This window comes from Papilio xuthus, unplaced genomic scaffold, assembly GCF_000836235.2.
Source record: "Papilio xuthus unplaced genomic scaffold, Pxut_1.1 DF824992.1, whole genome shotgun sequence".
Classification (NCBI taxonomy): Eukaryota; Metazoa; Arthropoda; class Insecta; order Lepidoptera; family Papilionidae; genus Papilio; species Papilio xuthus.
Window position 1 is genome coordinate 3478002 of NW_013533657.1, and position 22315 is coordinate 3500316.

Here is a 22315-nt window from a genome sequence, read left to right on the forward strand (position 1 = left end):
CATTGGTGACTTTGGCAGCGCCATCTAAAGTCAACCGCTGCAGCTCCTCTGCCGCGTTTGCAGTCGCCTGCTCGATAGGACCAGGTTCTTCCTCTGCTCTTACCTCCTCGGCTGCTTGCTCCGCTCTAATCCAAACATATTTTAAAGTAGTCAGAACCTTTGTTCTCGTCTTTAACTCTAAAAGAAAGAGTTTAGATCCATCGAGTCCTAAAGACCTTGTAAGCAACAAGAAATGTTCATCCCAAGAAACGTCGTAGCAGCCATAGAAATTGGCATAAGCGGGAAGCAAGTTAGTGATTATTCCTTACATTTGTACATGTAATACTGTATGTATAAGTATTGTTTACCTTTTAAGAGCTTCTTGCCTTCGTTTAATACGCAAGGCTCTTCCAGCTTTACGTTCATTAGGATCCTGTGACGTGACTTGTGGTTCTTTAGGTGCCAGTACATCTTCTTCATCATCAAACCCTCTAAAGTTTCCAGCCATTATAGAATATTATTTACAAAAGATATCCACTTTACTACACGTAAAAAAATCAAAACGTTTATTTGATGTTTAATTGTTGTTATGGCAATTTTGATAGATTATAAAATATCATTTAACAATAGTTACGACCTTCATTCAGACGGACGCCGAATCTTTTCAAAAAAAACTTCATATTACGCCCGTGATCCAGAGGGGTAAGCAGTAAAATTACCAAACTTGTTAAAATCTCGTGTACATTTTTTTTTATTTCAACCAGAACCTAATTTTAGGTCTCAGTATTCCCGATATTTTTCAAACTTTCGCAGATTGCCTACATTTTTCAATCTCTCTCTTGCCAGTTGGCGGTTGTTAGTGGTGAGGGCTGGCGTCCCAGATATGACCCTCTGCAAATCTCCACGAGGGTAATATCTGAACAATATTTGAATCTCTTTCCATTCTTTTTGAAAAACAAAGATAGCAAGTGTTCTTACACATATGTTGCAAAAAATTGGTGGTCTGTTATCATAACACAAGCTTTCCTATCATCACCTCACTATACGTCACCACCGAGGGTCTAGGAGCCTACCCTAAGTTAAGGGTGATTAGGCTATAGTCAACCACGCTGGCCAAGTGTGGGTTGGTTGACTTCACGCATATTTTTGAATTTCTTCTCAGATATGTGCAGGTTGCATCACGATGTTTTCCTTCACCGTAAGAATGTTGGATAAATGTACATATGTAAATCGGAAGTCGTAAGTTTTCCTAAACTGTAGTCATTTTCATTTGCAATATTATTTAAAACAATGTATAAACAAACAATGAAACAAGGTGGGATCTTTATAATTTTTTTATTATTACTTATTTTACTTTTTGCTGTTAAGGATGATACCATCGTATTTCTGTTGGAACCACTTCATGGCGTCCTCCTTCGTGAGGCGATGGGGGAAACCAACCTTGCCGGTTTTGCGTCTTCTATGAGCAACATTGAAACCTTAAACAAAAAACATAAAAAAATAAGGACATGATAAACCACAATGGCAAAATATATGCACAAGGTAAGTGTTGAAATGTTAAGCAAATATTTCTACGACTGAAAAGTTACATTTAAATAACATGTTTTTGAGCTTATGCAAATACACTTCATAAACTAACATAATGAAGTTTAAATACCTTCAAAACTAATTATCTACAACACCAGAGGAATTATGTATGCCTACATTTATAAACACTTGTGTGCTAGCTTGGTGGCATTGAATGTGTTAAATTATCGACTATAATTATTACTTAATATTAACAAAATTGTTCCCCAGGCCTCAATGAGAGCAGTGAATCTGTCACAACCCTCAATGAGATAAGATTAATATTGCACAAGTATTACAGAGTAAAAGTTAAAGAATTTTCACTCCTGAACAAATGTGCTAAACATTTTAATAGCATACTATGTTTCAAACTTCTCATAAACATGCTTGTAAAATTCTTTTACATCATAAACATTATTTTTGTAAAATAACTGTTGCATTACAACATTACTCAAATTTTAATTAACAAAGATCAATTTTATTTTATGAAACACCAAAAAACATTTTGACACACTATTTAACTTTTGACATGTGCACTATGTACAAATTAAAAAGAAAAATACATACCTGGCCTTCCTAGAACGACGTAGAAGTCAAGACCGTAGATACCAATTGAAGGATCATACTTGATACCCAAGTCAATGTGTTCTTGAATACCAAAACCAAAGTTGCCAGTGGCGGAGAAGTTGTCCCTTCTCAATTCATATTCCCTTACCTAGAAAAAGAGATAATTTAGATTTAATTCCTTTTGAATACTACTGAAAATGTCATCATTGCAGTTTTCTACAAAGAAAAACTGATATGTTTATGAAAATTTTTATAGCAGTGTAAACTAAGATGAGCAAAGAAATATCATAATTAATTCTTACATCATAAATAATTTTTGTATAGCAATGCAAAATTTTTATTTTTATTTTAGAAAATGTCATTTCCATTAGTATTTTGAGTAGTAAGAAAAATAGTACTCAAAAGTTGCAATATAAAATTTTACTATTGCATGAATTTACAAAGGAAAACATATTGAATGATGATCCTTGAACAATTCATGCTATAAGATTAACATTATGATATAATATACAAACAGTAACAAAAAAATCTATAGGCATACACTCAATAAATTCTCTATATTAGTGATTAAAAACTCTGTCAAAAGTTTCAGTACTTACTTTCAGGCCCCTTTCAAGGATTTCCTCAGCTTTGGCACCACGGACTGTGCAATGAACAGCAATCTTTTCATTACGACGGATACCAAAAGATCTCACAGTGTACCTCGCTTTGGAGAACACTGGCTGTTGACCAGTAAGCTGTTCCAACACCTAAATAGACAGGTATGATTATACTTATAATTCGTTGTTATCAAATGTGGTTGTAGAAATCACTTACAAATGTTATTTCTGTTAGTATTCTGAGAAGTAAAACATAGTTCCCAGAAGTTGCAAATTCAAAATATTCATATAGCACATTTATACTCAGAAACATAACTTTTATATTTCTTTTTATAGATAACTAGTGCATCTTAAACATTGTTTCATATTTACACTTCGAGATTTTGATTGTTACATTTACGCATCTAACAAGTAATTATAGAAGTAAATTATTAACAAACCTTAGCAGCACGTGTCAGTCTGTCTCCAGACTCTCCTACACAGATGTTCAGGCATAACTTCCTGATATGAAGATTTCTCATAACATTTTTGGAGTTGTCTTTAGGAGGTTTCTTCTCCTTTTTATCTTTCTTAGGTGCGGGCGGTGGTACACGCTGAAAACCATTTCAATAATGATGATTCAATAACACTTGACATATTATAAATACTAACATTTGAAACATCGAGTTAGGTTATAACAACACAACACTGTGTAAAATACCAGAACACCATAAATAAATTATTTATAACTTGAAGAATAAAATATTTCACATATTGCGCCACAAATAAAGAGTTTATTCATTGGAAAATCTACGATTCAAATCGATTTTAAATTCCGGTAAATGAAAATCAACCTACCGCCATGATCACAATTTTCTAAAAGAAATGAAGTTTGAAGGGACTGTGTTGCCATAAAGAACTTTAAAATTAGTTCTACATGAACCAAAATTTCCTACAGAAAAGATTTATTAAGTTAAACTGTTGTAGCTCATTAAATAAATTTATCGTAAAAACTTGGAATTTATTCAAAATTAGTGAATTAAAGTAGGGAGAGCTAATATCTACAATAGGTACTTTGCCAAATATGTCGCAAATTTCATAAATCGTTTTTGATATTTGGAAAATTTATTGATTAATTAAGTTATTTAGCATAGTAATTTTAACTAGATGTTGTTTTTGGGGCTGTAATTTTGTCCCATCTGAAAATACAAATTTTATTATTTCCAATTTATTACCTAAGAGTTAGGGAATTCTACGCGATGAAAACACTGAATTGAAACGTCAACGGATAAACAAAAAACAAATCCACAAACAATCCACAACGAACAGAAACATAGCATAGACTAAAAATATCATTATATGCATTTAATCAAAATATCTTAAAAGTTGAAAGGATATTAAATAAATATTGGAACGAATTATTTATTGCAATCACAGTTCATTTATCATTATGTTACTTACATTGTATTACTAGTACAACCTATAAACAGTTACTTGTTTTAATAAAAATCGTGCAGTTATTTTTAACTAAAAGATGGCGTTCTTACTAATATAACAATTTTGTTTCCGCGCGAGTATTTAAGTTCATTTCCCATTAAGCATCCGATCACCATGGCACTAAAATCTATCTAGTATCAAGAAAACACATAGATGTACTAAACACCTTAAAAACGATGTTCCTAGCAACTATGCGTACGTTTCTGCTATAACATAGGCAACTTATATTGAAACTGATTATTAAGTTATATTTTGAAGACATTTAGGGCCATAGTTAAAATTATAGTAAATTACAGTAATTTTATTATAAATTGCTATGCGGTGTGTTCCCGATAGCTATTCTATTATTAGATGTATTTATATAAACACACTGACTGATAATAATGGGTTCAACGAGTGAATACATGTCATGTATATATATTATACTATTCTTTGTAAATCCTGCTTTTCGTAACATGGACTACAGGAACTACACCCGAACCGGAAAAGGTGGTATATACACATTTAAAAGTGGGTTAATAATTTTCAAGCTGACATTCACAGACTACCCGACTTATTTTTTTTTCACTCAGCGCTTTGTCTTGGAAACTTTGAATTATATTTAAAAAGGCTTAAATTATCTTACATTTTATCTGCTAAAAATAACCGTATCTAGAAGTTCAATAATTTATCAAATGGAAGATAAAACAAAGAGTAAGAGATTATTAAAGTTTCAGAAAAGGCATCGCTGTCCGGTTTGTAACATAAGTACAAATTCCGATAGTCAATTCGATCAACATTTAGAAGGCTTTCGTCATCGACATAAAAACATAATTATGTGTAATATGCAACACAGAAAACCTGAAAACTACGATTACGACTGTCGGTTTTATGTACCAGCTTTTATTCTCGTTTTTATAACCACATACTTCTATTGTTACATAATAGTAAAATTATGTACGTAAATGATAATGTTAGCAAATTATCATAATTCATGGCCATTAAAGTACCTTAAATTTCGCGCCACAATTTTAATTGGCGGAGAAGTCGTCCCCAAGCGTTCACGGCTTCTATGCGCACGAACGAACGCGCAGAACAATGAGGTAGCAGCCATTTTATGTCGGTGTCTAAGAAAAACATAATTCGAATGGCCAATCTTAACGAAATTGTGTAATTAGTGCTCTAATTTATGTGTTTCTGCACAGGTCACCATTATTAGGTGTTTCTATACTTATGTGAGTAGAATTGAAGTTTTGCTATATATAACGTTAGACAATAAGTATAATGAAACTTAATTTTGCATGTAAATTGAAAATGTAATTAAAAATATTAAATCTATAACTAATTCCCCCCAAAAAGTATAAAATGTGTTAGTATATTCAACGGATGTACGTATGTATCAGTTAGCGTTGTTTGTTTACAGAAATTAATCTGTCCAAACGATTACAAAGTGCGTTTTGCACATATAATTTTACGCTCGGAATATGACATAACTTTCATATATAACAATTCTAAAAAGCTCTGATATTTTCAATGTTTATATTATTCTTATTGGTAATTTAATACTGGTTTCGTTACTACCGGCGACGCGCAGCCTCTCTTGTATGTTGACGACAAAATTCAATATCGAATTGGCCATTTTATTGATGGCCGGGGGGGAGGTTGGGTGGAGACAGTCCGACGGCCGACAGATTCGGCCATTTAATTTTCAGGAAATAAACCTTTTTGATAGTTTTTGTTCACATTTACGTACTTTAAGTATGTACAATATAAACAATAATATGATTAAATACTTTCACTACAAATAAAATCAGTCACAACTTGATTTACATTTCCCTTTCCTCTGAAACTGAATACATTGCTCAATACAGTGAGTTTTAATATGAATAAACAATTTATTTTCTAAAATAAATTACTTTCATTCATACAAATCAATGCATAGTGATGTCTTAATTTAGACAAAAAAATCAGGTGTTAATAGAGTCTCGATTTGTTTATTTTGCTTTTTGTAAACAAAAAACTAATTACTTAATAGAAAAATTTGCACCATCTAATATGTGTGTGTTATTATGGCTGCTTTTTGTTTTGTAAATTTAATTTTAGTTTTTTTTTAACCATATGTATCTTATTTAAATTAAACATTGGCTTAAATAGATTAAGTTGCATGTCTTTAATTTGTATATTTTTTAGCTAAACTTAACTTAATAAAAAAGATATGAACATAAAAGTTGTATAGAATATATTTTGTTATTGTCTTTGAAGTGATGTTAAAGTAGGTGTAATAAAATGATTAAATTGTTAAATAAAATACCCATGAATTTAATTCTTACACTATCTTGTATAAAATGTTCCTATAAGATAAATATATTGCAGTCACCAACATAATTAAACATTTAATTCTAGTCCTCTTCCGTTTCCCTTCCTTTAAAATAATGAACAGGAAGCAGATGCTTTGGTTTGTAATCAATCTGCTATTTGAATAAACCATATCCTAGCACAATCTTAGTTCGAATTATTAAAAAAATTTTAGTAAATTATTTCAATATCTTACTAATATTATAAATACAAATTTTTAGATGGATGGATGGATGTGTGTTTGAAGGTATCTCCAGAATGGCTCTTGATAAAATTTGGTAGGATGTAGAACATAGTCTGAAAGAACATATAGGTTACTAATTAAGCTTTTTTTTTAATTCCACATGAGACCGCTATTCTATACTATAAAGAGGATGTGTTTGATTATTTACATTTTTACCAATTTAAAAATATTTAGTCCATTTACTTAAAAGGAATATGTGGCCTGGGCAAGTTTTATCAAGTGTCTTTAATGTACCAATTGCACTGTTTATTGAGTTGCATTTTCATATATCACAAATATTTGAAGAGAGAAATAATATTCAATACATAATCATCCCCGGAGTATCATAGCGATAACAGTAACACTTAGAGATTTGATTTTTAATAACTATTGCCATTTTATTACATTACCTTTTTTATTGATATATATAATTAGTAGACTAGAATCTATTCTGCATCTTTAAACAAACTCTTTAAAAAAAAATTAAATCAATTAAAGAAAGTGTCGGATATCCATGTTTTAATGTATGTTTACAATAATCTAAATGTCTAAATTAAAAAATGTAACATTATCAATATTTTTTGTTTGTTTATCCAAGTAGGTGGAGGGAGTTGAGAATGGGGGAGAGTAAAATAGTCCACCATTAGTTTTCCGGCGCATTGGGGCGTAGGCGTTGGGGGTGTGGCGCGGGGCGTGGGGGTCCCCGTGCCGCCCCCCAGCGACCTACTCGCCACTATCTCCATGTTTGAACAACAGATCAAAGCTGAACCCATGAGGTAACAATTTTACGCTATTTACAACTTTTAAAAAATAGTTACAGATGATCACAATGGTTGATAGTTTTTACAGTTGAAGTATATTGTATGGTAGTATTAACTGGCCCCCAAAAATATATATTGAAAATTAAACATTATATTCGATTCATTGTAATTATAGATAAAATATTTCTAAATAACCTTTGTATTTTCAGCTTCTACACCCCCCATTCACATCACTCAGGACCCCCAACAATAATGCGTTCAGACTCAAACCATGGTGTGATTAACATGAACCAGCATCACCATCAGGAAGATTCCAAAGACAGTCTCATAATACAGCAACAAGTACAACACCAGGAGATGCTTGAACAGCATCAACAGCAACAGGACTTACAAGCACAAGATGATGAGGTAAGTATTATAAGACAATAAGCCATGTAACACGAGGATTACAAGATGTAGGCCATTTAATCTCCAATAAATAACCCATAATTCCAGTATTTCAGTATTATGTAATACTTTTAGGGTCACCATTGATCAATTCCAACTGATATTTGTTGGTTGGTTTCTCTTGTCCAATATAGTTATATAGAAGTCTTATTGTATAATTTTTTTCCTGATTTTTGAATGAAATGGATAACATTGTGTTTTGTTACAACCCATGGATAGATAAAGGTTTGACTAACACATATTTTATGTGATTTCAAGACAATCAAAATACAACATTTTGTTATTATTACAGTTGAGTTTCAAAGGCATGGATGACGAAGGGGTCGATATGGATATGGATGGTCGACAATGTTCACAGGTATGTACAACATTTTTAAAAAGTCTTCATAGAAAATAATAAATTGTTTCTATTTTTATAATATACAGTAGAAACAAATATTATATGTTGATTGTTTTTATGCAGGGCATGGGAGTGGATATGGACTCGGTTCAAACTAAAATGGAGGTGACCAATGGTGGACAATTACCAAGATCTAAGCCTCAAGCCTGTAAGGTAAGAATATTTATATTTGTATAAATAAAAAATACAAATATGTCACGGATCAATCATAAAACAAGATTACAAATGAAAATTTTGACTATCTCTGAAATAAATTTTAATATATAACATAATTTTCAGGTTTGTGGCAAAGTTTTGTCTTCAGCATCTTCATATTATGTTCATATGAAGCTTCACTCTGGAAATAAACCTTTTCAGTGTACGGTAAGAAACGTTTTTTTTTCTACTTCTATATTTTGCACTAATGTAATAAAGTAATTCTGGGTGTCTAACAGAAATAATTCTGTGATCATTGCAAGCCTATGATCTTGGCTAGGTCTAGAGTGGGGGGAGGGGTGAGTTGCTACCATTAATATGGTCTTATTTGAAGTAATTTTCATGTCTAGTACATTTTCCAATTCTGTAGGGTCGGTTTAACTGCCCCCCCCTCCTACAATTGTGACGCCCATGCTGTGATCTATATATATATATAACTTAAAAAAATGTTCGAAATGTTTTCTATTCATGTTTTGTTATCAGGTTTGTGACGCGGCATTCTGTCGCAAGCCGTACCTGGAGGTGCACATGCGCACGCACACAGGCGAGCGACCATTCCAATGCGACCTCTGCCTCAAGCGCTTCACACAGAAGTCCAGTCTCAACACGCACAAACGTGTACATACAGGTGAGTGCACAAACAACTACCACTCTTCACTACAATATGGGTTATAGGCCAGGGGTCAGCAACCTGTGACCCCTAGGATCACCTTGGACTTTGACCCTAAAGGTCATCTTGGATTTACTTTACTTTTAAAAAGAAAAGTTCTTGTAAAAATAAAATGATAATCAGAATATTTTATTTAATTAAATCTGTAGTTAAGATTAATCTCATTATTTTCAAAAATGATTTTGATTCATGACAACAAGGTTGCCGACCACTGTTATAGGAAAAAGTTAAATTCGGCCTCTGGATAGTATTTTTGCAATGACATGGTTAAATTTTAGTAATATGAGAGGCAATAGGAGTATTTTCAAAAAAACAATTTTTAGAAAAGTGTTCAGGAAAATCTATAGATTTATGAATTTGTAATAATTGTTACTTTAATAGCAAGAGATAAATAATGACACAAAATAAATATTAGGTACCTTAATATTATGTTATCATTTGCATTACCACAATATAGGAGTCAAACAATTTTATAATTTAAATTAATTTAAGGGTCCTAAGAATAATATTTAGCTTTATTGAAAATAATTTGATGAACATAAAATAAAGTGAATTGATATATCGAAGTGTAATTTCCATATAAAAAGTGTTTTCAATTTAATGTATGAAATATCTTAAGGATATATTATTTAACCAGTTTTATGGAAGTTATACATGGTCTGATGTAAAAAAAACTCCCATGTTAATGCCATGAGGGGATGAAAATAATACTATTAATTGATTTTATTTTATATTTCTGGTTAAGTCAACCTCCTCCTGTTACCGCGTTCCGCGTAATTTCTTTTTTGTTTCGTCCATACTTGCTTGGTAACGCCCTGATTTAAAAAAAAGTTTTGTATAAAGTTTATTTTAAATAATATTATTTCGAGTACATATTTTTATTGCTATTGTTTATTTATTTTTATAGAAAATAGCTTTATGTCTAAATATAATTTTATTGTAATCCTATTGAATAAAATCGAGTTAAATAATTAAATGTTAGGTATATTATATTTATGTATTCGAATCGTACGTAAACACTAGAATGACCTTCCCTATTCCCTATGTAAAGGCCTCTGGACGGAGCTTTTATAGTAGCATTAACATAGCATGTAATAATATTTTGATATCAGGCATGATTTTGGTAAGCACGATGCTGGTGCAAAGTATATAAGCAGGATAGTTCAATACATATGCTTAACATAAAGTTGTGAATAGTTTTTGAGTTGTGTCATGTAGAAGTCGATATAAAAGTATCAGGGCGCGAGGATGTGTGGTAAACAGGGGGAGGGTCGGGGGTGGCGGCGGGCGCGCCCCCGCGGGCTTCCAGTCGCGAGGTAACGTGTTGGGGTGTGGCCTGGCTTCAGATGAGCACATGCGCGCGTTGTTGGCGAACGAGCGGCCCCACAAGTGCGAACTCTGTCAGATGCGCTTCACGCAGAGCTCCAGCCTCAACCGACACAAGAAAATACACACGGGTGGGTTGCACCTTCCACACCGCCCACAGGCCTATGTTATACTATTCATTTTCTTTCGGCTCTTTTGTAACTTCACATTGGTAAATAAATATCTGACGTGTGCGATGGTTTCGTTCAGAGGAACACAAACGCGCGCTGCTGGCTAAGGAACGCCCCTACCAGTGCGGCGTCTGCTTTGTGCGATTCACCCAGAAATCGAGTTTGGGCCGGCACGGGAAAATACATACCGGTGGGTCTCTACTTACACTAATGACACCGCGACCTAGACGGTGCTCCGACGTAGCCTCCCTCCCCCTGAGTGCGAGTGTGAATGCGTACAAACTGATTAGGCATAATGTGTGTTGAGAGAATGCCCAAATGTTATATCGAAAATCGTATACCTTATAGAGGAGCACAGACGAGCCCTGTTAGAGAAAGTGCGGCCGTACCAGTGCCACATCTGTTTTATGCGCTTCACTCAGAAGTCCAGCCTGGGCCGACACGGAAAGATACATACCGGTAGGCAACTTGCCCTAAACTCCTTAGTAGTCAATGAATTTGTTAGCACATAGTGAATGTAGGCACAGGTCAGTGGGCGTGGCGTATGCGCGACCGTTTATGTAGCTCTGTATTGGTATTTCTAGAGGAGCACATCCAATCGCTGATCAACAAAGTGCGCCCCTATCAGTGCGACATCTGTGACAAGTGGTTCACGCAGAAGTCCAGCCTGGGCACTCATAAACGTATACACACCGGTGGGTCCCCTCTTCATTCTTTTTATTATTCATTCGGGTTCCAAGTCACAATTCAAACATGTATCATATTATTGTTGTTTATTAATTATTTTACATTATTGCTGTTGTGGCTTCGATACCTTATTTGTGAATAGTTTTAAAGGGCTCCCAACTATCGCGTTCATGTTTTGTTACGATTAGCGATTCGGAAGTGTTTGCAATGATTCGATTTAATAAAGCTTGTCGCGTGTAAAAAGGTTGTTCTTTTCTAATAGGGGTTGCACACGCTCAAAAACTATTCACAAACATTTAAAATATAAGCATGTGTACGTTGTGAGAGTTTTCGTTAAAGTAGGCGAGTATTATTTTGATGGACAAGTAAAAGTAAATTCCCTCATGGTAGCGTCAGTCTGTCTATCTGGTCGTGCGATAGCGAGAGAGAGACGAATTATTTGTCCATCGTGGTTTTGTTTTGTTTCTCTGTCCCCGCGCGGGCGTGGCGCAGGCGAGCGGCCGTTCCAGTGCACCGTCTGCCTCAAGTCCTTCACGCAGAAGTGCGCGCTCAATTTGCACGAAAAGATACATACGGGTTAGTAGCCCACATATATTTATACACTGCGACACTCCTTCCGGTGCGGTAGCGTCGACCTGCGCGTCCTCACGCGTCTCATACATTCTCATTTAGCGTCATGCTTCTGTCCTACTTTTCCGTTGCTCGCCTAACCCGTTCATTTACGATCCCTGTTTTCGATAGCTTGCCATCTCGTTGCTTCCGACTAACATCTCGACCGTTCAGTAACTCCTTAGAATGCGCGCTTTACCGACTTCTGCACTCGTCCGCAAACCCTCTTTCATTCTAAATCTGCCGGTCACATTCTCATTTTTTATGTAGCGATTCGTTGTTCTTTAATGCACCATTACTTTGAATTCATCATATCTCTTCATGAATATTAATAATTTCACAAAAGCGGTAATGCAATCGCCGCTAAGACGCACCGATTGGCGCCACAGTATCCGACGTATATCAAAATTGTGGGTCGCGGGGCGAGGGGGAATCGGCCGGTAGGCGGGCGGTCTAGCGTCGGCGACGTGCGTTACTCGCTTTTGTGTGTGCACTGGGCGCAGTGCAAGGGCGTCCTTACACGTGCGGGCAATGCCCGGCGGCCTTCGCACGCCGCCCCTACCTGGACTCTCACATGCGCACGCACACAGGCGAGCGGCCCTATCAGTGCGACGCCTGTCTCAAGCGCTTCACGCAGAAGTCCAGCCTCAATATTCATAAACGGACGCACACAGGTGGGTCACAGCCGGCCGGACTGGCGCCCCGCCCGCCCCCTACCGCCCCACACCCACGTACGTTTGTCTTTCCGTCTCCTCTCCACTCTCTCTTCGGCCGTCGCATCGTTGTTTAGTCGCGCGGAGCCGATGCGAGGGTTTGGAGGTGAGTACGCGGCGAGCGGCGACCAGTCCGCGCCGCAATCTGCGTAGTGCGAGGGCGAGTAGCGCCCTTGCGGGCCTGCCGCTGCTATAATGTATGTGTTGGGCACCAGTCCAGGGCAGACCGTTCCAGTGCCTGTCGTGCCCCGCCGCCTTCACCTGCAAGCAATACCTGGAGATACACACGCGCACGCACACCGGCGAGCGGCCGTATCAGTGCGACATCTGCCTGAAGCGCTTCACGCAGAAGTCCAGTCTCAACATCCACAAGCGAACGCACTCAGGTACGTCGCCGCTCGACGCTAGGGACGGATGGACGATATGTGGGCTTGCTAGGTCGCGGGGTCGGCTGCTCCCATCGGCGCGCCGCCGCCACCGCCTCTCTAACCCTCCCGCCCTCCACAGTGCAGGGCCGGCCCTTCCAGTGTCTGCAGTGCCCCGCCGCCTTCACCTGCAAGCAGTACCTCGAGATACACAACCGCACGCACACCGGCGAGCGGCCCTACCAGTGCGACGTCTGCCTCAAGAGATTCGCTCAAAAGTCAACACTCAATATACACAAACGAACGCACACAGGTACCGTACTCTCCCAATCCAACGTACGTATATCATTGTATTCATAAGAAAGTTGTCGGTGCCACATGTTAGGGTCTAAATAAAGATATATGAGAGTGTAACGGAGGGTGTGTGTGTGTGTGGTCAGTGCAAGGGCGGCCGCATCAGTGCATGGAGTGTCCCGCCGCGTTCACGTGCAAGCCCTACCTGGAGATACACATGCGCACGCACACCGGCGAACGTCCCTTCGAGTGCGACGTCTGTTACAAACGCTTCACGCAGAAGTCCACGCTCAACATACACAAGCGCCTGCACACCGGTATGCCCATCATCAGCTCACTGTACGTGCCCACTGAGGGGCGCGTTGTGCACTAAATATTGTAATAGTACAGGCCCTTGTATATAAACTTTTATATTTCTGTATGCGAAGTATACATATTGCATTTGAATTAAAAAATATATAAGGTCCTGTCCTTTTGCCGTCGTTTTTCACTGTTTTTATTGGCGTGATAAAACGCACTTGAGAATGTTTTGCGCAGAAGACGGCAAACTGCGATAACACAAATATGTTCTTTATTTTTAGACATAATGATGTGGCACCGACAACTATGTGATTTATCATATAATATAATGCGCTACATCATCTCGGTTTCAGTAATATATTTTCTTATAAGATATATCTTAAATTCATCGATTTCAGATCATACTGTCACATTGCATCTTGCCGTCTTTACAAATTATTTGCTTTCTTATCCTGCTTTTTTCATTGTAATTATTTCATTTAACATTAATTAGCTACTCTTTTTCTTGATTAATTTCAATATATTCTTATATTTCGGTGTTTAACATAATTTAGTCATTTTCAAAATTGTAACAAATGTTTTTTTCTTTAGGTGAACGTCCATATGCATGTGATATATGTCAGAAAAGATTTGCTGTGAAGAGTTATGTAACAGCACATAGGTAAGATACTATGCTCGGTGGATTTAAACTTAATAAAAATTATCTATAGACTTATTTCAATCTTTTTAATCTCACTTAATTATTGGTCATCCCTCAAACTCATTTTTGAAATGATTGAATGACTAAACATCTTCCAGAAATCTGGTCAACGACAAAAAAGAGGTACATTTGCTTGTACTTAGCAAGACTGGCAGCCGCCAACTAACGCCTCCCAAGACAGCGGTGGGGGTCAAACTAACGCCCTCCAAAATAGCCGTAACCCCCGACTACCGCCCCAACTGTTAAGACCTTATTGGGGGGTATTATGTACTTTGAGAGACTATAATTTGTTTGCATCCATTGTACATCCAGGTGGTCTCACGTGGCAGACAAGCCACTGAACTGCGAGCGGTGTTCGCTCACGTTCACGTCCAAGTCTCAGTTCGCGCTGCACATCCGCACGCACTCCGCCGCCGCCTGCTACGAGTGCAGCGTCTGCGGCAGGACATTCGTAAGAGACAGCTATCTCATACGGTCAGTGATCTACACTTGTATATAACTCCAACTCCAACCTTATATAACTCCAACCTTTATATACCAACTAAGATATAAAAAACGGGTGAAATTTATATCATGTGTTTCAAAACTCAAAAAAGGGTCTTGACAGACAAACGGATGGACAACAAAGTGATCCTATAAGGGTTCCGTTTATTTCTTTCGAGGTACGGAACTCTAAAAATGAATGTTGCGAGGTTATCGAGTAAATATGTGATTCTAACGTATCGTATATAGGTTGGTTACCTAAGTGTTCTTCCGCTGTACCAAATTTCATCAACGTCTATGCTGTCTAGAGATCATGCTATGCTCAGTAACAAACATCCGCATTTATGTTATGAGATTTTCATAATAACATAAAGCAAATTGCATAGAGTGACGTACAGAAAATATTAATTATGACAAATTTAAAGAATTATCAAAAGTAACTTAGAATAAGAAGGGGTTAGGTTAGGGGAGAGGGATCGTCTATTTACACTATTTCTAACAATTAACTAACGAATTATGTATCTGTACAGGCATCACAACCGCGTGCATCGAGACAATCACAGCAATATGTCAGCAAACAGCATTGGCAATATGGCCGCCAACAACGCCAACAATTCGAACAACTTCGACACATCCGGCGTTTGTGACTTAAGGTGACTACAAACACACGCTTTCCACCTTTTTGGTAGAACATTCGCATACCTTATATTTAAAAAAAAAACTTGGTTGGAAAAGAATTATTCTGAATAATATTTTGTTTCAGTTTCGTGCCAATGGTGAACCGCTACATGACGTCACAGGGCACACAGGTGTCGATGCAGGACTCCAACAAGATGTCCGCCATGTCGCCGCAGTCAATCGCCTCCATATGTAAGTGGAACTACTGTTAAATTCATCAAATTGTAAGAAAATATAACCTTACTAGCTGTCGCCCGCAATCTGTCCTCACGCTATTAAATAAAATGTGCCAAATTTCAGCGAGATACATGCAGCCGTTCTGGAGTTACTTTCTTAACAAACATCCATCGATCCAAATTGCTTGCCAGTCGGGAAAATAATTGCTTACAGCCTGTACAAATTATCACAAAAGTGGGCAGATAAGTTGAACTATTGGAGATTAAACAACAAAATGTTTTAAAATTAGCGATATTTTGTATTACACATGTAAAATAACTTTTGTAATGTATACATTGTTGTGTTGTAGCGTCGCCCCCTCCCCCGCACACGCCGACCCCGCAGCCCATGTCCGTGCCCATGCGTCTCACTGACTGATTGCCGCAATAGGTGAGCAAAAACACACCATGATAACTTTCCGGACTCTTTATTTTAGTTCTCTTTTCCTTCCTACCATTTTCTTATATAGAAAAGATGGGAAAAAGGAGAATATCTCTTTCTGTGGTTCTCCGTCTCCGTCGTTTAAAGGTAGACAACACCTTTGTAGTAGCGGATGTCCATAGGCAGAGAAAGTTTCGCTATTTCGGCGAATTAAGCCACTTGCTAGCTTGCTAATTTGTACTTTAAAAATATATAATTTGTTACTGCTATATAAAACTATAAAAGTGGTCATTACCTAATTTTTTAACCTTCATTTGAAATATAACTGTGTGATATAGTGAATTTAGTGTTTAAATGTTAATTTTCAACCGACTTCAAAAATGAGGAGGATCTCAATTCGATTGGTTTTTTTAATGTAAATGTATCGCGATTTAGGTGATTGTTTAGTTTATGTGAGATAATATTTGTTTATTTGCAGGTGTCGGTGGCGCAGTGTGCAGCCAGAGTGCAATATTATAAGAAGACAGCCGTGAACAGGAGCAGTTATTGCAGCAGCAGACATCGCGAGACCGCCCTCTCACATTCAGCGTGGACTTTACACACTTTTATACAAATCTTTTATTTTTTATTGATTTATTTATTTACACATCGTTGGAATGGAGTGCGAAGTGCGGAGAACGGAGAGCGGAGAGACGCAGCGGTACCGCCTATAATATCCATTGTGATTATTATTGCAACTGTGATTTATATCTTACCATCACAATGTCATATTAACTCCCGTGATGGCATTCGTAAATCGTTACTTAAAACTCTCATCGTTGTAGATTTTAGGCCTAAATTTTTGATCTCATATTCTAATTTGCTTAGTATTAAAAAAGTTATTTGGAAATCATGAATGGCTGACCAGAGGTTCGAAATTCTAAATTGTTTATATTCGGTTGAACGCTTTTCATGAAAACTTCATTAGATTTAGAGTAAACGATATCTTATAGCGATGCTTTAACTTAGTAATTTCATGTATTAACGGAGTTCACTAATTTTATACGTGTTTAAAATGAAACTATTTTCAATGTGGGCTCGTAGTTATATAGAAACCTAACATGTAATCAGTAAAAATGCTTTAATTTTAATCAGATATACATACGAAGGAATAATAAAATACAAGTACAAAAATCAGTTGTGCAGCGTCCGAGGCAATAACGAAGGCTTCACAAAATTAACTTTAATATGATGTTTATTGGAGTAATCCAGAGAAGTGCCTGTTGGAACATAAAATTGGCAATATTTTATAAAGCGTGTTACTTTCATATTGGGGTTACTTACCCCTGACTTCTCGTGTGGCAATAAGATAGACCTGTGACATTTTTTGATATCACTTCGGCCTTGTATACATAGAGCGTATAATTTGTGAAGCTTCTTACTAAACTTTGTGTGCCTTCTAGCGGATAGCGATGTTAGGCAATATCACGAGAAACAATTCATCTTCCCAAACTTTTACACCCCGCAAATGTATTGTGAGATAGTGACAGATTCTTTGTGTTTCTTAACATTCTAACAGATCAATATAACATTATTTAATCTCTTATTTACAAGTTATATACTTTTGGAATTTATTAGAATTTTAAACTTTTTTTTATTATTTTCTTTTTTATAAAATTTACTAGATAAAACATGAAGTTCTTCATAATACTATTTTAAAAGAAATTTACTAAATTCATAAATAATTTGTCACTAAAATTACACTAGGGGTACACTTAAATTGCATAAGGTTTTTATATTCTCGTCATACAAATTAATTTCAAAGCAATAGTTTTCATAACTAGAGTGTTGAATAGAATGTAATGTAGTGATATAGCGCAGTAGTCTTCCAGAGTATTGGCTGCGAACGAGCAGCTACGGGGTTCCTTATAGGGATGGTTGGTACTGAATCATCCGAATGATATCAATAGTTTAGAATCGATTCTTAAATATCGATATCTTGAAAGCGAGTTTTGGATATTGATATTTGACAATCGATACATTCAAGCTTTTTGAATTTAAGAATGCAAATCTATGATTTAGTCAAATTTCAGTATGCTGTATAGTATAGCTGTTTTATTTCCGTCTATTTAAAGGTTATTTTCTATTTTATTTAAAACAAGGTTTCTATAATTAATAGTTATTCGATTAAGAAATTTAATTAATTTCAAAATTTTTGATTCTTTGTAGTAACAGCGATTGGCTGTCTTTATGCTTTGACAGTTTTGTTATATACGACGTAAATCAAAGTGGAAATCGATACGTTAGCAAGGATATGGTCGATCATCCCTAGTTCCTTATGGTTTGCCATTATTGATATCAAAGAAAGATTGGTGCCATTTGTATGTAAAGGATGCGGTAGTGTAAGTTTAGTTAAGTTTGCTGGTCAGGGTTGCAAGTTGATTATTGTAGGGAACTCAGTCTCATGTTTATTGCGAACTGCACTTTTTGAATTCGCCGTTTTCTTTATCTCTTTTTATATGACTTATATTGTTTTGTTTCCGAATGTGTTATTGTTTTTTCTATGACATTTTATTTCATCCGCGATGTTGTGTGCGTGTCCATTTGCTGCGGGCGGGAAGTGTAAATATTGCTAGGAACTATTTATTCGATTGAAGTTTAAATCGATTCGATATCGATAGTCGGTAGCGCGACACGAAGGCGCGTCCCTAAAGCGGCGCGAAAGATATCGGAACTGAAGTGAAGATAAATTGGAATTAATCATAGATTATTTAGCGCAGATGTATACTTTGGGTAATGAAGTCGAAATTTCCTTGTAGATATACACGAGTATGATAATAATAATTAATAATATATACATATGAATGTTGTTTGATAGTCCTCAATATTTTTTTATATTTTGATAGTTCTGTATTTGAAGAATAAAAACACGAGAAAATAGGCCAATATCTCATTTATCATTTAAAAATAAAGCTGTATGTACACGATAATTTAAGGTCGACACGACGGATGCATTTAGCTGCCGATGCCGGGTGGTGGCTGAGATACTAGTGTTTAAAACATATATCCGCGTCTTTGGAATTAACTCGTTCTTATTAAGTTTTTTCTACCAAGCCATTGAGAACAGTATTATTTAGAGAAACTAGAGAGAGCTCGGTTTAATGAGTAGTGTAATGGAACAACCATTTTGTTATGATTAACCTTGAAAGAAAAATTATGTCATATTTTGTCAATAGTTGTAAAGACCGGCGGTCGATGACGTATTATCCATAGATGTTAATGGGAAATAGAAACACCAACATAGCAGACTAGTTACATATATAAAATATATAGATGTATATCACATCGCCGCCCCGCTTCCTCTCTACGGCCGGTCATTCGCAATGCCTAGAATTAATATATTTTGTTGTTATATGTTCACTATATCATTGCTTATTCTTGATTATTTTACAATTTATAAACGGAGAGAGGGGAAGCAGGGTTGACTTGGTCCTATTTAATTACTAGATAAACTCTCGATGTAAACCTCCTTGTGAGGCCGTAGTGATAGGAGAGTATTTGGTAAAAGATTAGGACCCCTCCTTTATATAGCTACGAAGATGTATGGATTGCTTACGATACGATTTTCAATAAAAAAAAACAAGGCGATTCATATCTCTTCGTTGTTCAACTATTTTACATACAGAATGTTAGTTACTTTAGTGTAATACTAAACTTTGGATTTACGTAATCGTAATGTGGTTATAGTTGTTTATATTTTTTTAAACTTCCTCTACTTATTTTTTGTCAACCGTAGAAAAAGACTGAATTACAAAAAAATATCCACACCGTCGTATAAGAATACTCACCGGTAAAGAAAAAGAAAAATATTGGCATGATTTTTGGAGTGTTTTTTTTTAAATTACTTTTTGTCGTTTATATCGGTTGTGGTGTTGGACCAACCTTCGTTTTTTTTTAATTCTACCTAACTTGTAATGTTTTGGTATGAGAGAATTCGTTTAAAGAAATCGTACATATCCTTTCCCGTGAACTTGTGTATAGTTTGACTGCTGGCAGTGTTGTATGTCCGTTCGTCACACCATGACATTTTATATGAACATTACAATGGATGCTTTTGTGAGGGTATCTGTAAAAATGTTATCATTTGTATACTATAATAATATTATACATTTATTCCTCACATTCATATATTTTTTAAACTATAATTCAGTAATCTGATTGTGTTTATTTAATTGCAAATTTTTTATGATTTTTTATACATTTACACAATATTGTGGATTTGATTATATTTTTTTTAGTTTCATCATTCATGAAATATTTTTAAATTTGTAATTTTCAAAAACAAACGCAAGTATTTATAATAGCCAACTAAGCTAAAACAGTTTAATCTTTTGTTACGTATACCTGGAGTGTTATACTCACTCAGTCATTTTGTAAACTAACGATAGTGAGTTTGTTCGTATAAAGTGTCATGTTTGTGTGTAGGGCGCGCAGCCTCCGCGGTTCACTATCAGTGGATCGTGTTAGCGTTGAGGGAGTAACAGTGACCTTGTTTAATCATTATATCTAAGATACAATAAACATATTTAGTTGTACCGTTAGATTTACGCGATCTTCCGCTTTGCCAACATATTGCGTTGCTTCAATCATAATCATACGTGAGTACAGCCTAAGGATTTTAACGTTTTTTTTTATATACTGAGAGCTATTTCTAAGTCACTGATTTTTTACGATTTGTAGATAATATTAATGAAAATATTTTAAACGGCTATGAGCCGTGATAAACAAGTTTTGGAGTATTTTACATACATTTTAATTCCAATTATTATTAAAAATCCAATGAACAAAGATCATGGCATGATAGTGTTTTTGCGGTCATTTAGTGATAGCTCTACAGAGTTTTGATGACCAATATTTTTTAATTGCAACTGTTTTTTTTGTATTGTTAAAATTTTTAGGCTAGTTTATATTTCTATATAAGTTAGATTTGTTAACTGTGGTGTGTTTATATTGCACATGAAAATAGCTCCTTTACAGCCTCATTTACGTACGTTTCCTTTTATTATAGTCTAAAGATGTGATAAATTTTATAATTAGTTTTTATTTAAGGGGCTGATTACACCTAAAATCTATTTACAGAAATTGTAAAAAATAACTACTATATTTTTTGGAAAGTGTTATGTTTATTTTTTTAGTTATAGTTTAAGATTAAAGCATTTTATCAGAGTATTTTAATAGCATTTTACAAACTATTTTATTCGAGGCATAGATTATCAAAAACTGGTTTATTAAAAAAAATTGTGTGTTTAAATGCAACATTTTTGGTTATCTGTAAAAATATTTTTATTTCGTTCTATTATCTGGTTATATCTATAAATTTACGTTATTTCAAATTTTTTGTATGTATATATAAACAAACGCCCTATGTATTGTGATGCTACCCTTGTCATATTTGAGTCAGTATTGTTTTTTTTTCAATAAAATGGCTGGTCCAGTATTTAGTCCCATGACCGACAAGCAAGTTAACTAACAAGTAGCCAAGTAGAATTAAAAATAAGATTTAGGTGTCGTCATCGGCTTAAACAGAAAATGGTGTTGCAATTGTTTACCGTTAGTGTACCAGCTGATGTAAAGAGGCTGTAAGGATCTGTATGTAGTCAGCATTATGTATATGCTTTAATGTGATTTTTTAAATGTACTCTTTATTATATTAGTATCATCATTCTTATATAATTAGCGAACTAACAAAGCGTTTCTAATATTTTTTTTCAATTCATAGTGATTTATATTGAGATCAAAATAAAATACAGAGTTTATTTAATTTTATGAAAAATATACATTGTGTAAAATTTTATTCATTAGTCGCCCGTCGGGCTCAAATAAAAAAAAAGAAACTATATGAAATGCAAAATAACAAGTCACGATTCTTTTAGAAGTCGCCATGTAGTGGAGAAAAATAAACGTGCCATGATATTTGTGGCTAGATATCTCTTTTATTTCATCTCTGCTTAACCCCACCCACCCAAGACATCCTTTTGTGTAACTATAGCGTGGGATTCCATTGCTGAAACATCGTCCTTGTCTTTGTAAAAACTGAACAAAATGTTTCTGAACGAATTTTTTGGTAGTGAAAACTAAAAATTCAGTGTAACTGGTCATCACTTTAGTAAAGTGAATAAAAAAAACATTTAATAATA

At 35.4% G+C, this 22315-nt stretch overlaps 3 protein-coding genes across 16 annotated transcripts in view; 1 reads left to right on the forward strand and 2 right to left on the reverse strand.

Annotated features, from left to right (window-relative positions):
• LOC106126525 (dynein regulatory complex protein 1) overlaps positions 1-644 on the reverse strand; it is a 5481-nt gene extending 4837 nt beyond the window's left edge. Inside the window, exons 1-2 of the mRNA XM_013324236.1 lie at positions 348-644; positions 1-125 (exon numbers count right to left, since the gene is read on the reverse strand). Coding sequence (XP_013179690.1) covers positions 1-125; positions 348-487 — 265 coding nt within the window. The 5' untranslated portion in view covers positions 488-644. The remainder of the gene's footprint in view (positions 126-347) is intronic.
• A 655-nt stretch (positions 645-1299) lies between these two features.
• RpL11 (ribosomal protein L11) lies at positions 1300-3573 on the reverse strand. The gene is made up of 5 exons (NM_001311965.1): positions 3549-3573; positions 3152-3304; positions 2712-2861; positions 2113-2260; positions 1300-1457 (listed from the first exon to the last, which is right to left on the reverse strand). The coding sequence occupies exons 1-5, from the start codon at positions 3552-3554 to the stop codon at positions 1330-1332; spliced, it is 585 nt and encodes a 194-aa protein (NP_001298894.1). The 5' UTR covers positions 3555-3573; the 3' UTR covers positions 1300-1329.
• Positions 3574-4752: 1179 nt separating this feature from the next.
• Positions 4753-18885, forward strand: LOC106126709 (zinc finger protein 2 homolog). Of its 14 annotated transcripts, none has more exons than XM_013324494.1 (22): positions 4753-5401; positions 7343-7520; positions 7715-7913; positions 8245-8310; positions 8416-8505; positions 8632-8715; positions 9031-9175; positions 10564-10674; positions 10793-10903; positions 11062-11172; positions 11298-11408; positions 11893-11976; positions 12600-12683; positions 12938-13108; positions 13230-13400; positions 13528-13698; positions 14273-14342; positions 14694-14855; positions 15395-15517; positions 15628-15734; positions 16069-16148; positions 16618-18885. In XM_013324494.1, exons 2-21 carry the CDS (start codon positions 7486-7488, stop codon positions 16134-16136), a joined length of 2274 nt encoding a protein of 757 aa, XP_013179948.1. In that variant the 5' UTR covers positions 4753-5401; positions 7343-7485; the 3' UTR covers positions 16137-16148; positions 16618-18885. The 14 variants fall into 14 exon arrangements, with proteins under 14 accessions (XP_013179948.1, XP_013179949.1, XP_013179959.1 ...); XM_013324495.1 differs by having other exon boundaries at positions 7346-7520; XM_013324502.1 differs by lacking the exon at positions 13528-13698 and having other exon boundaries at positions 4754-5401.
• Positions 18886-22315: the final 3430 nt, after the last annotated feature.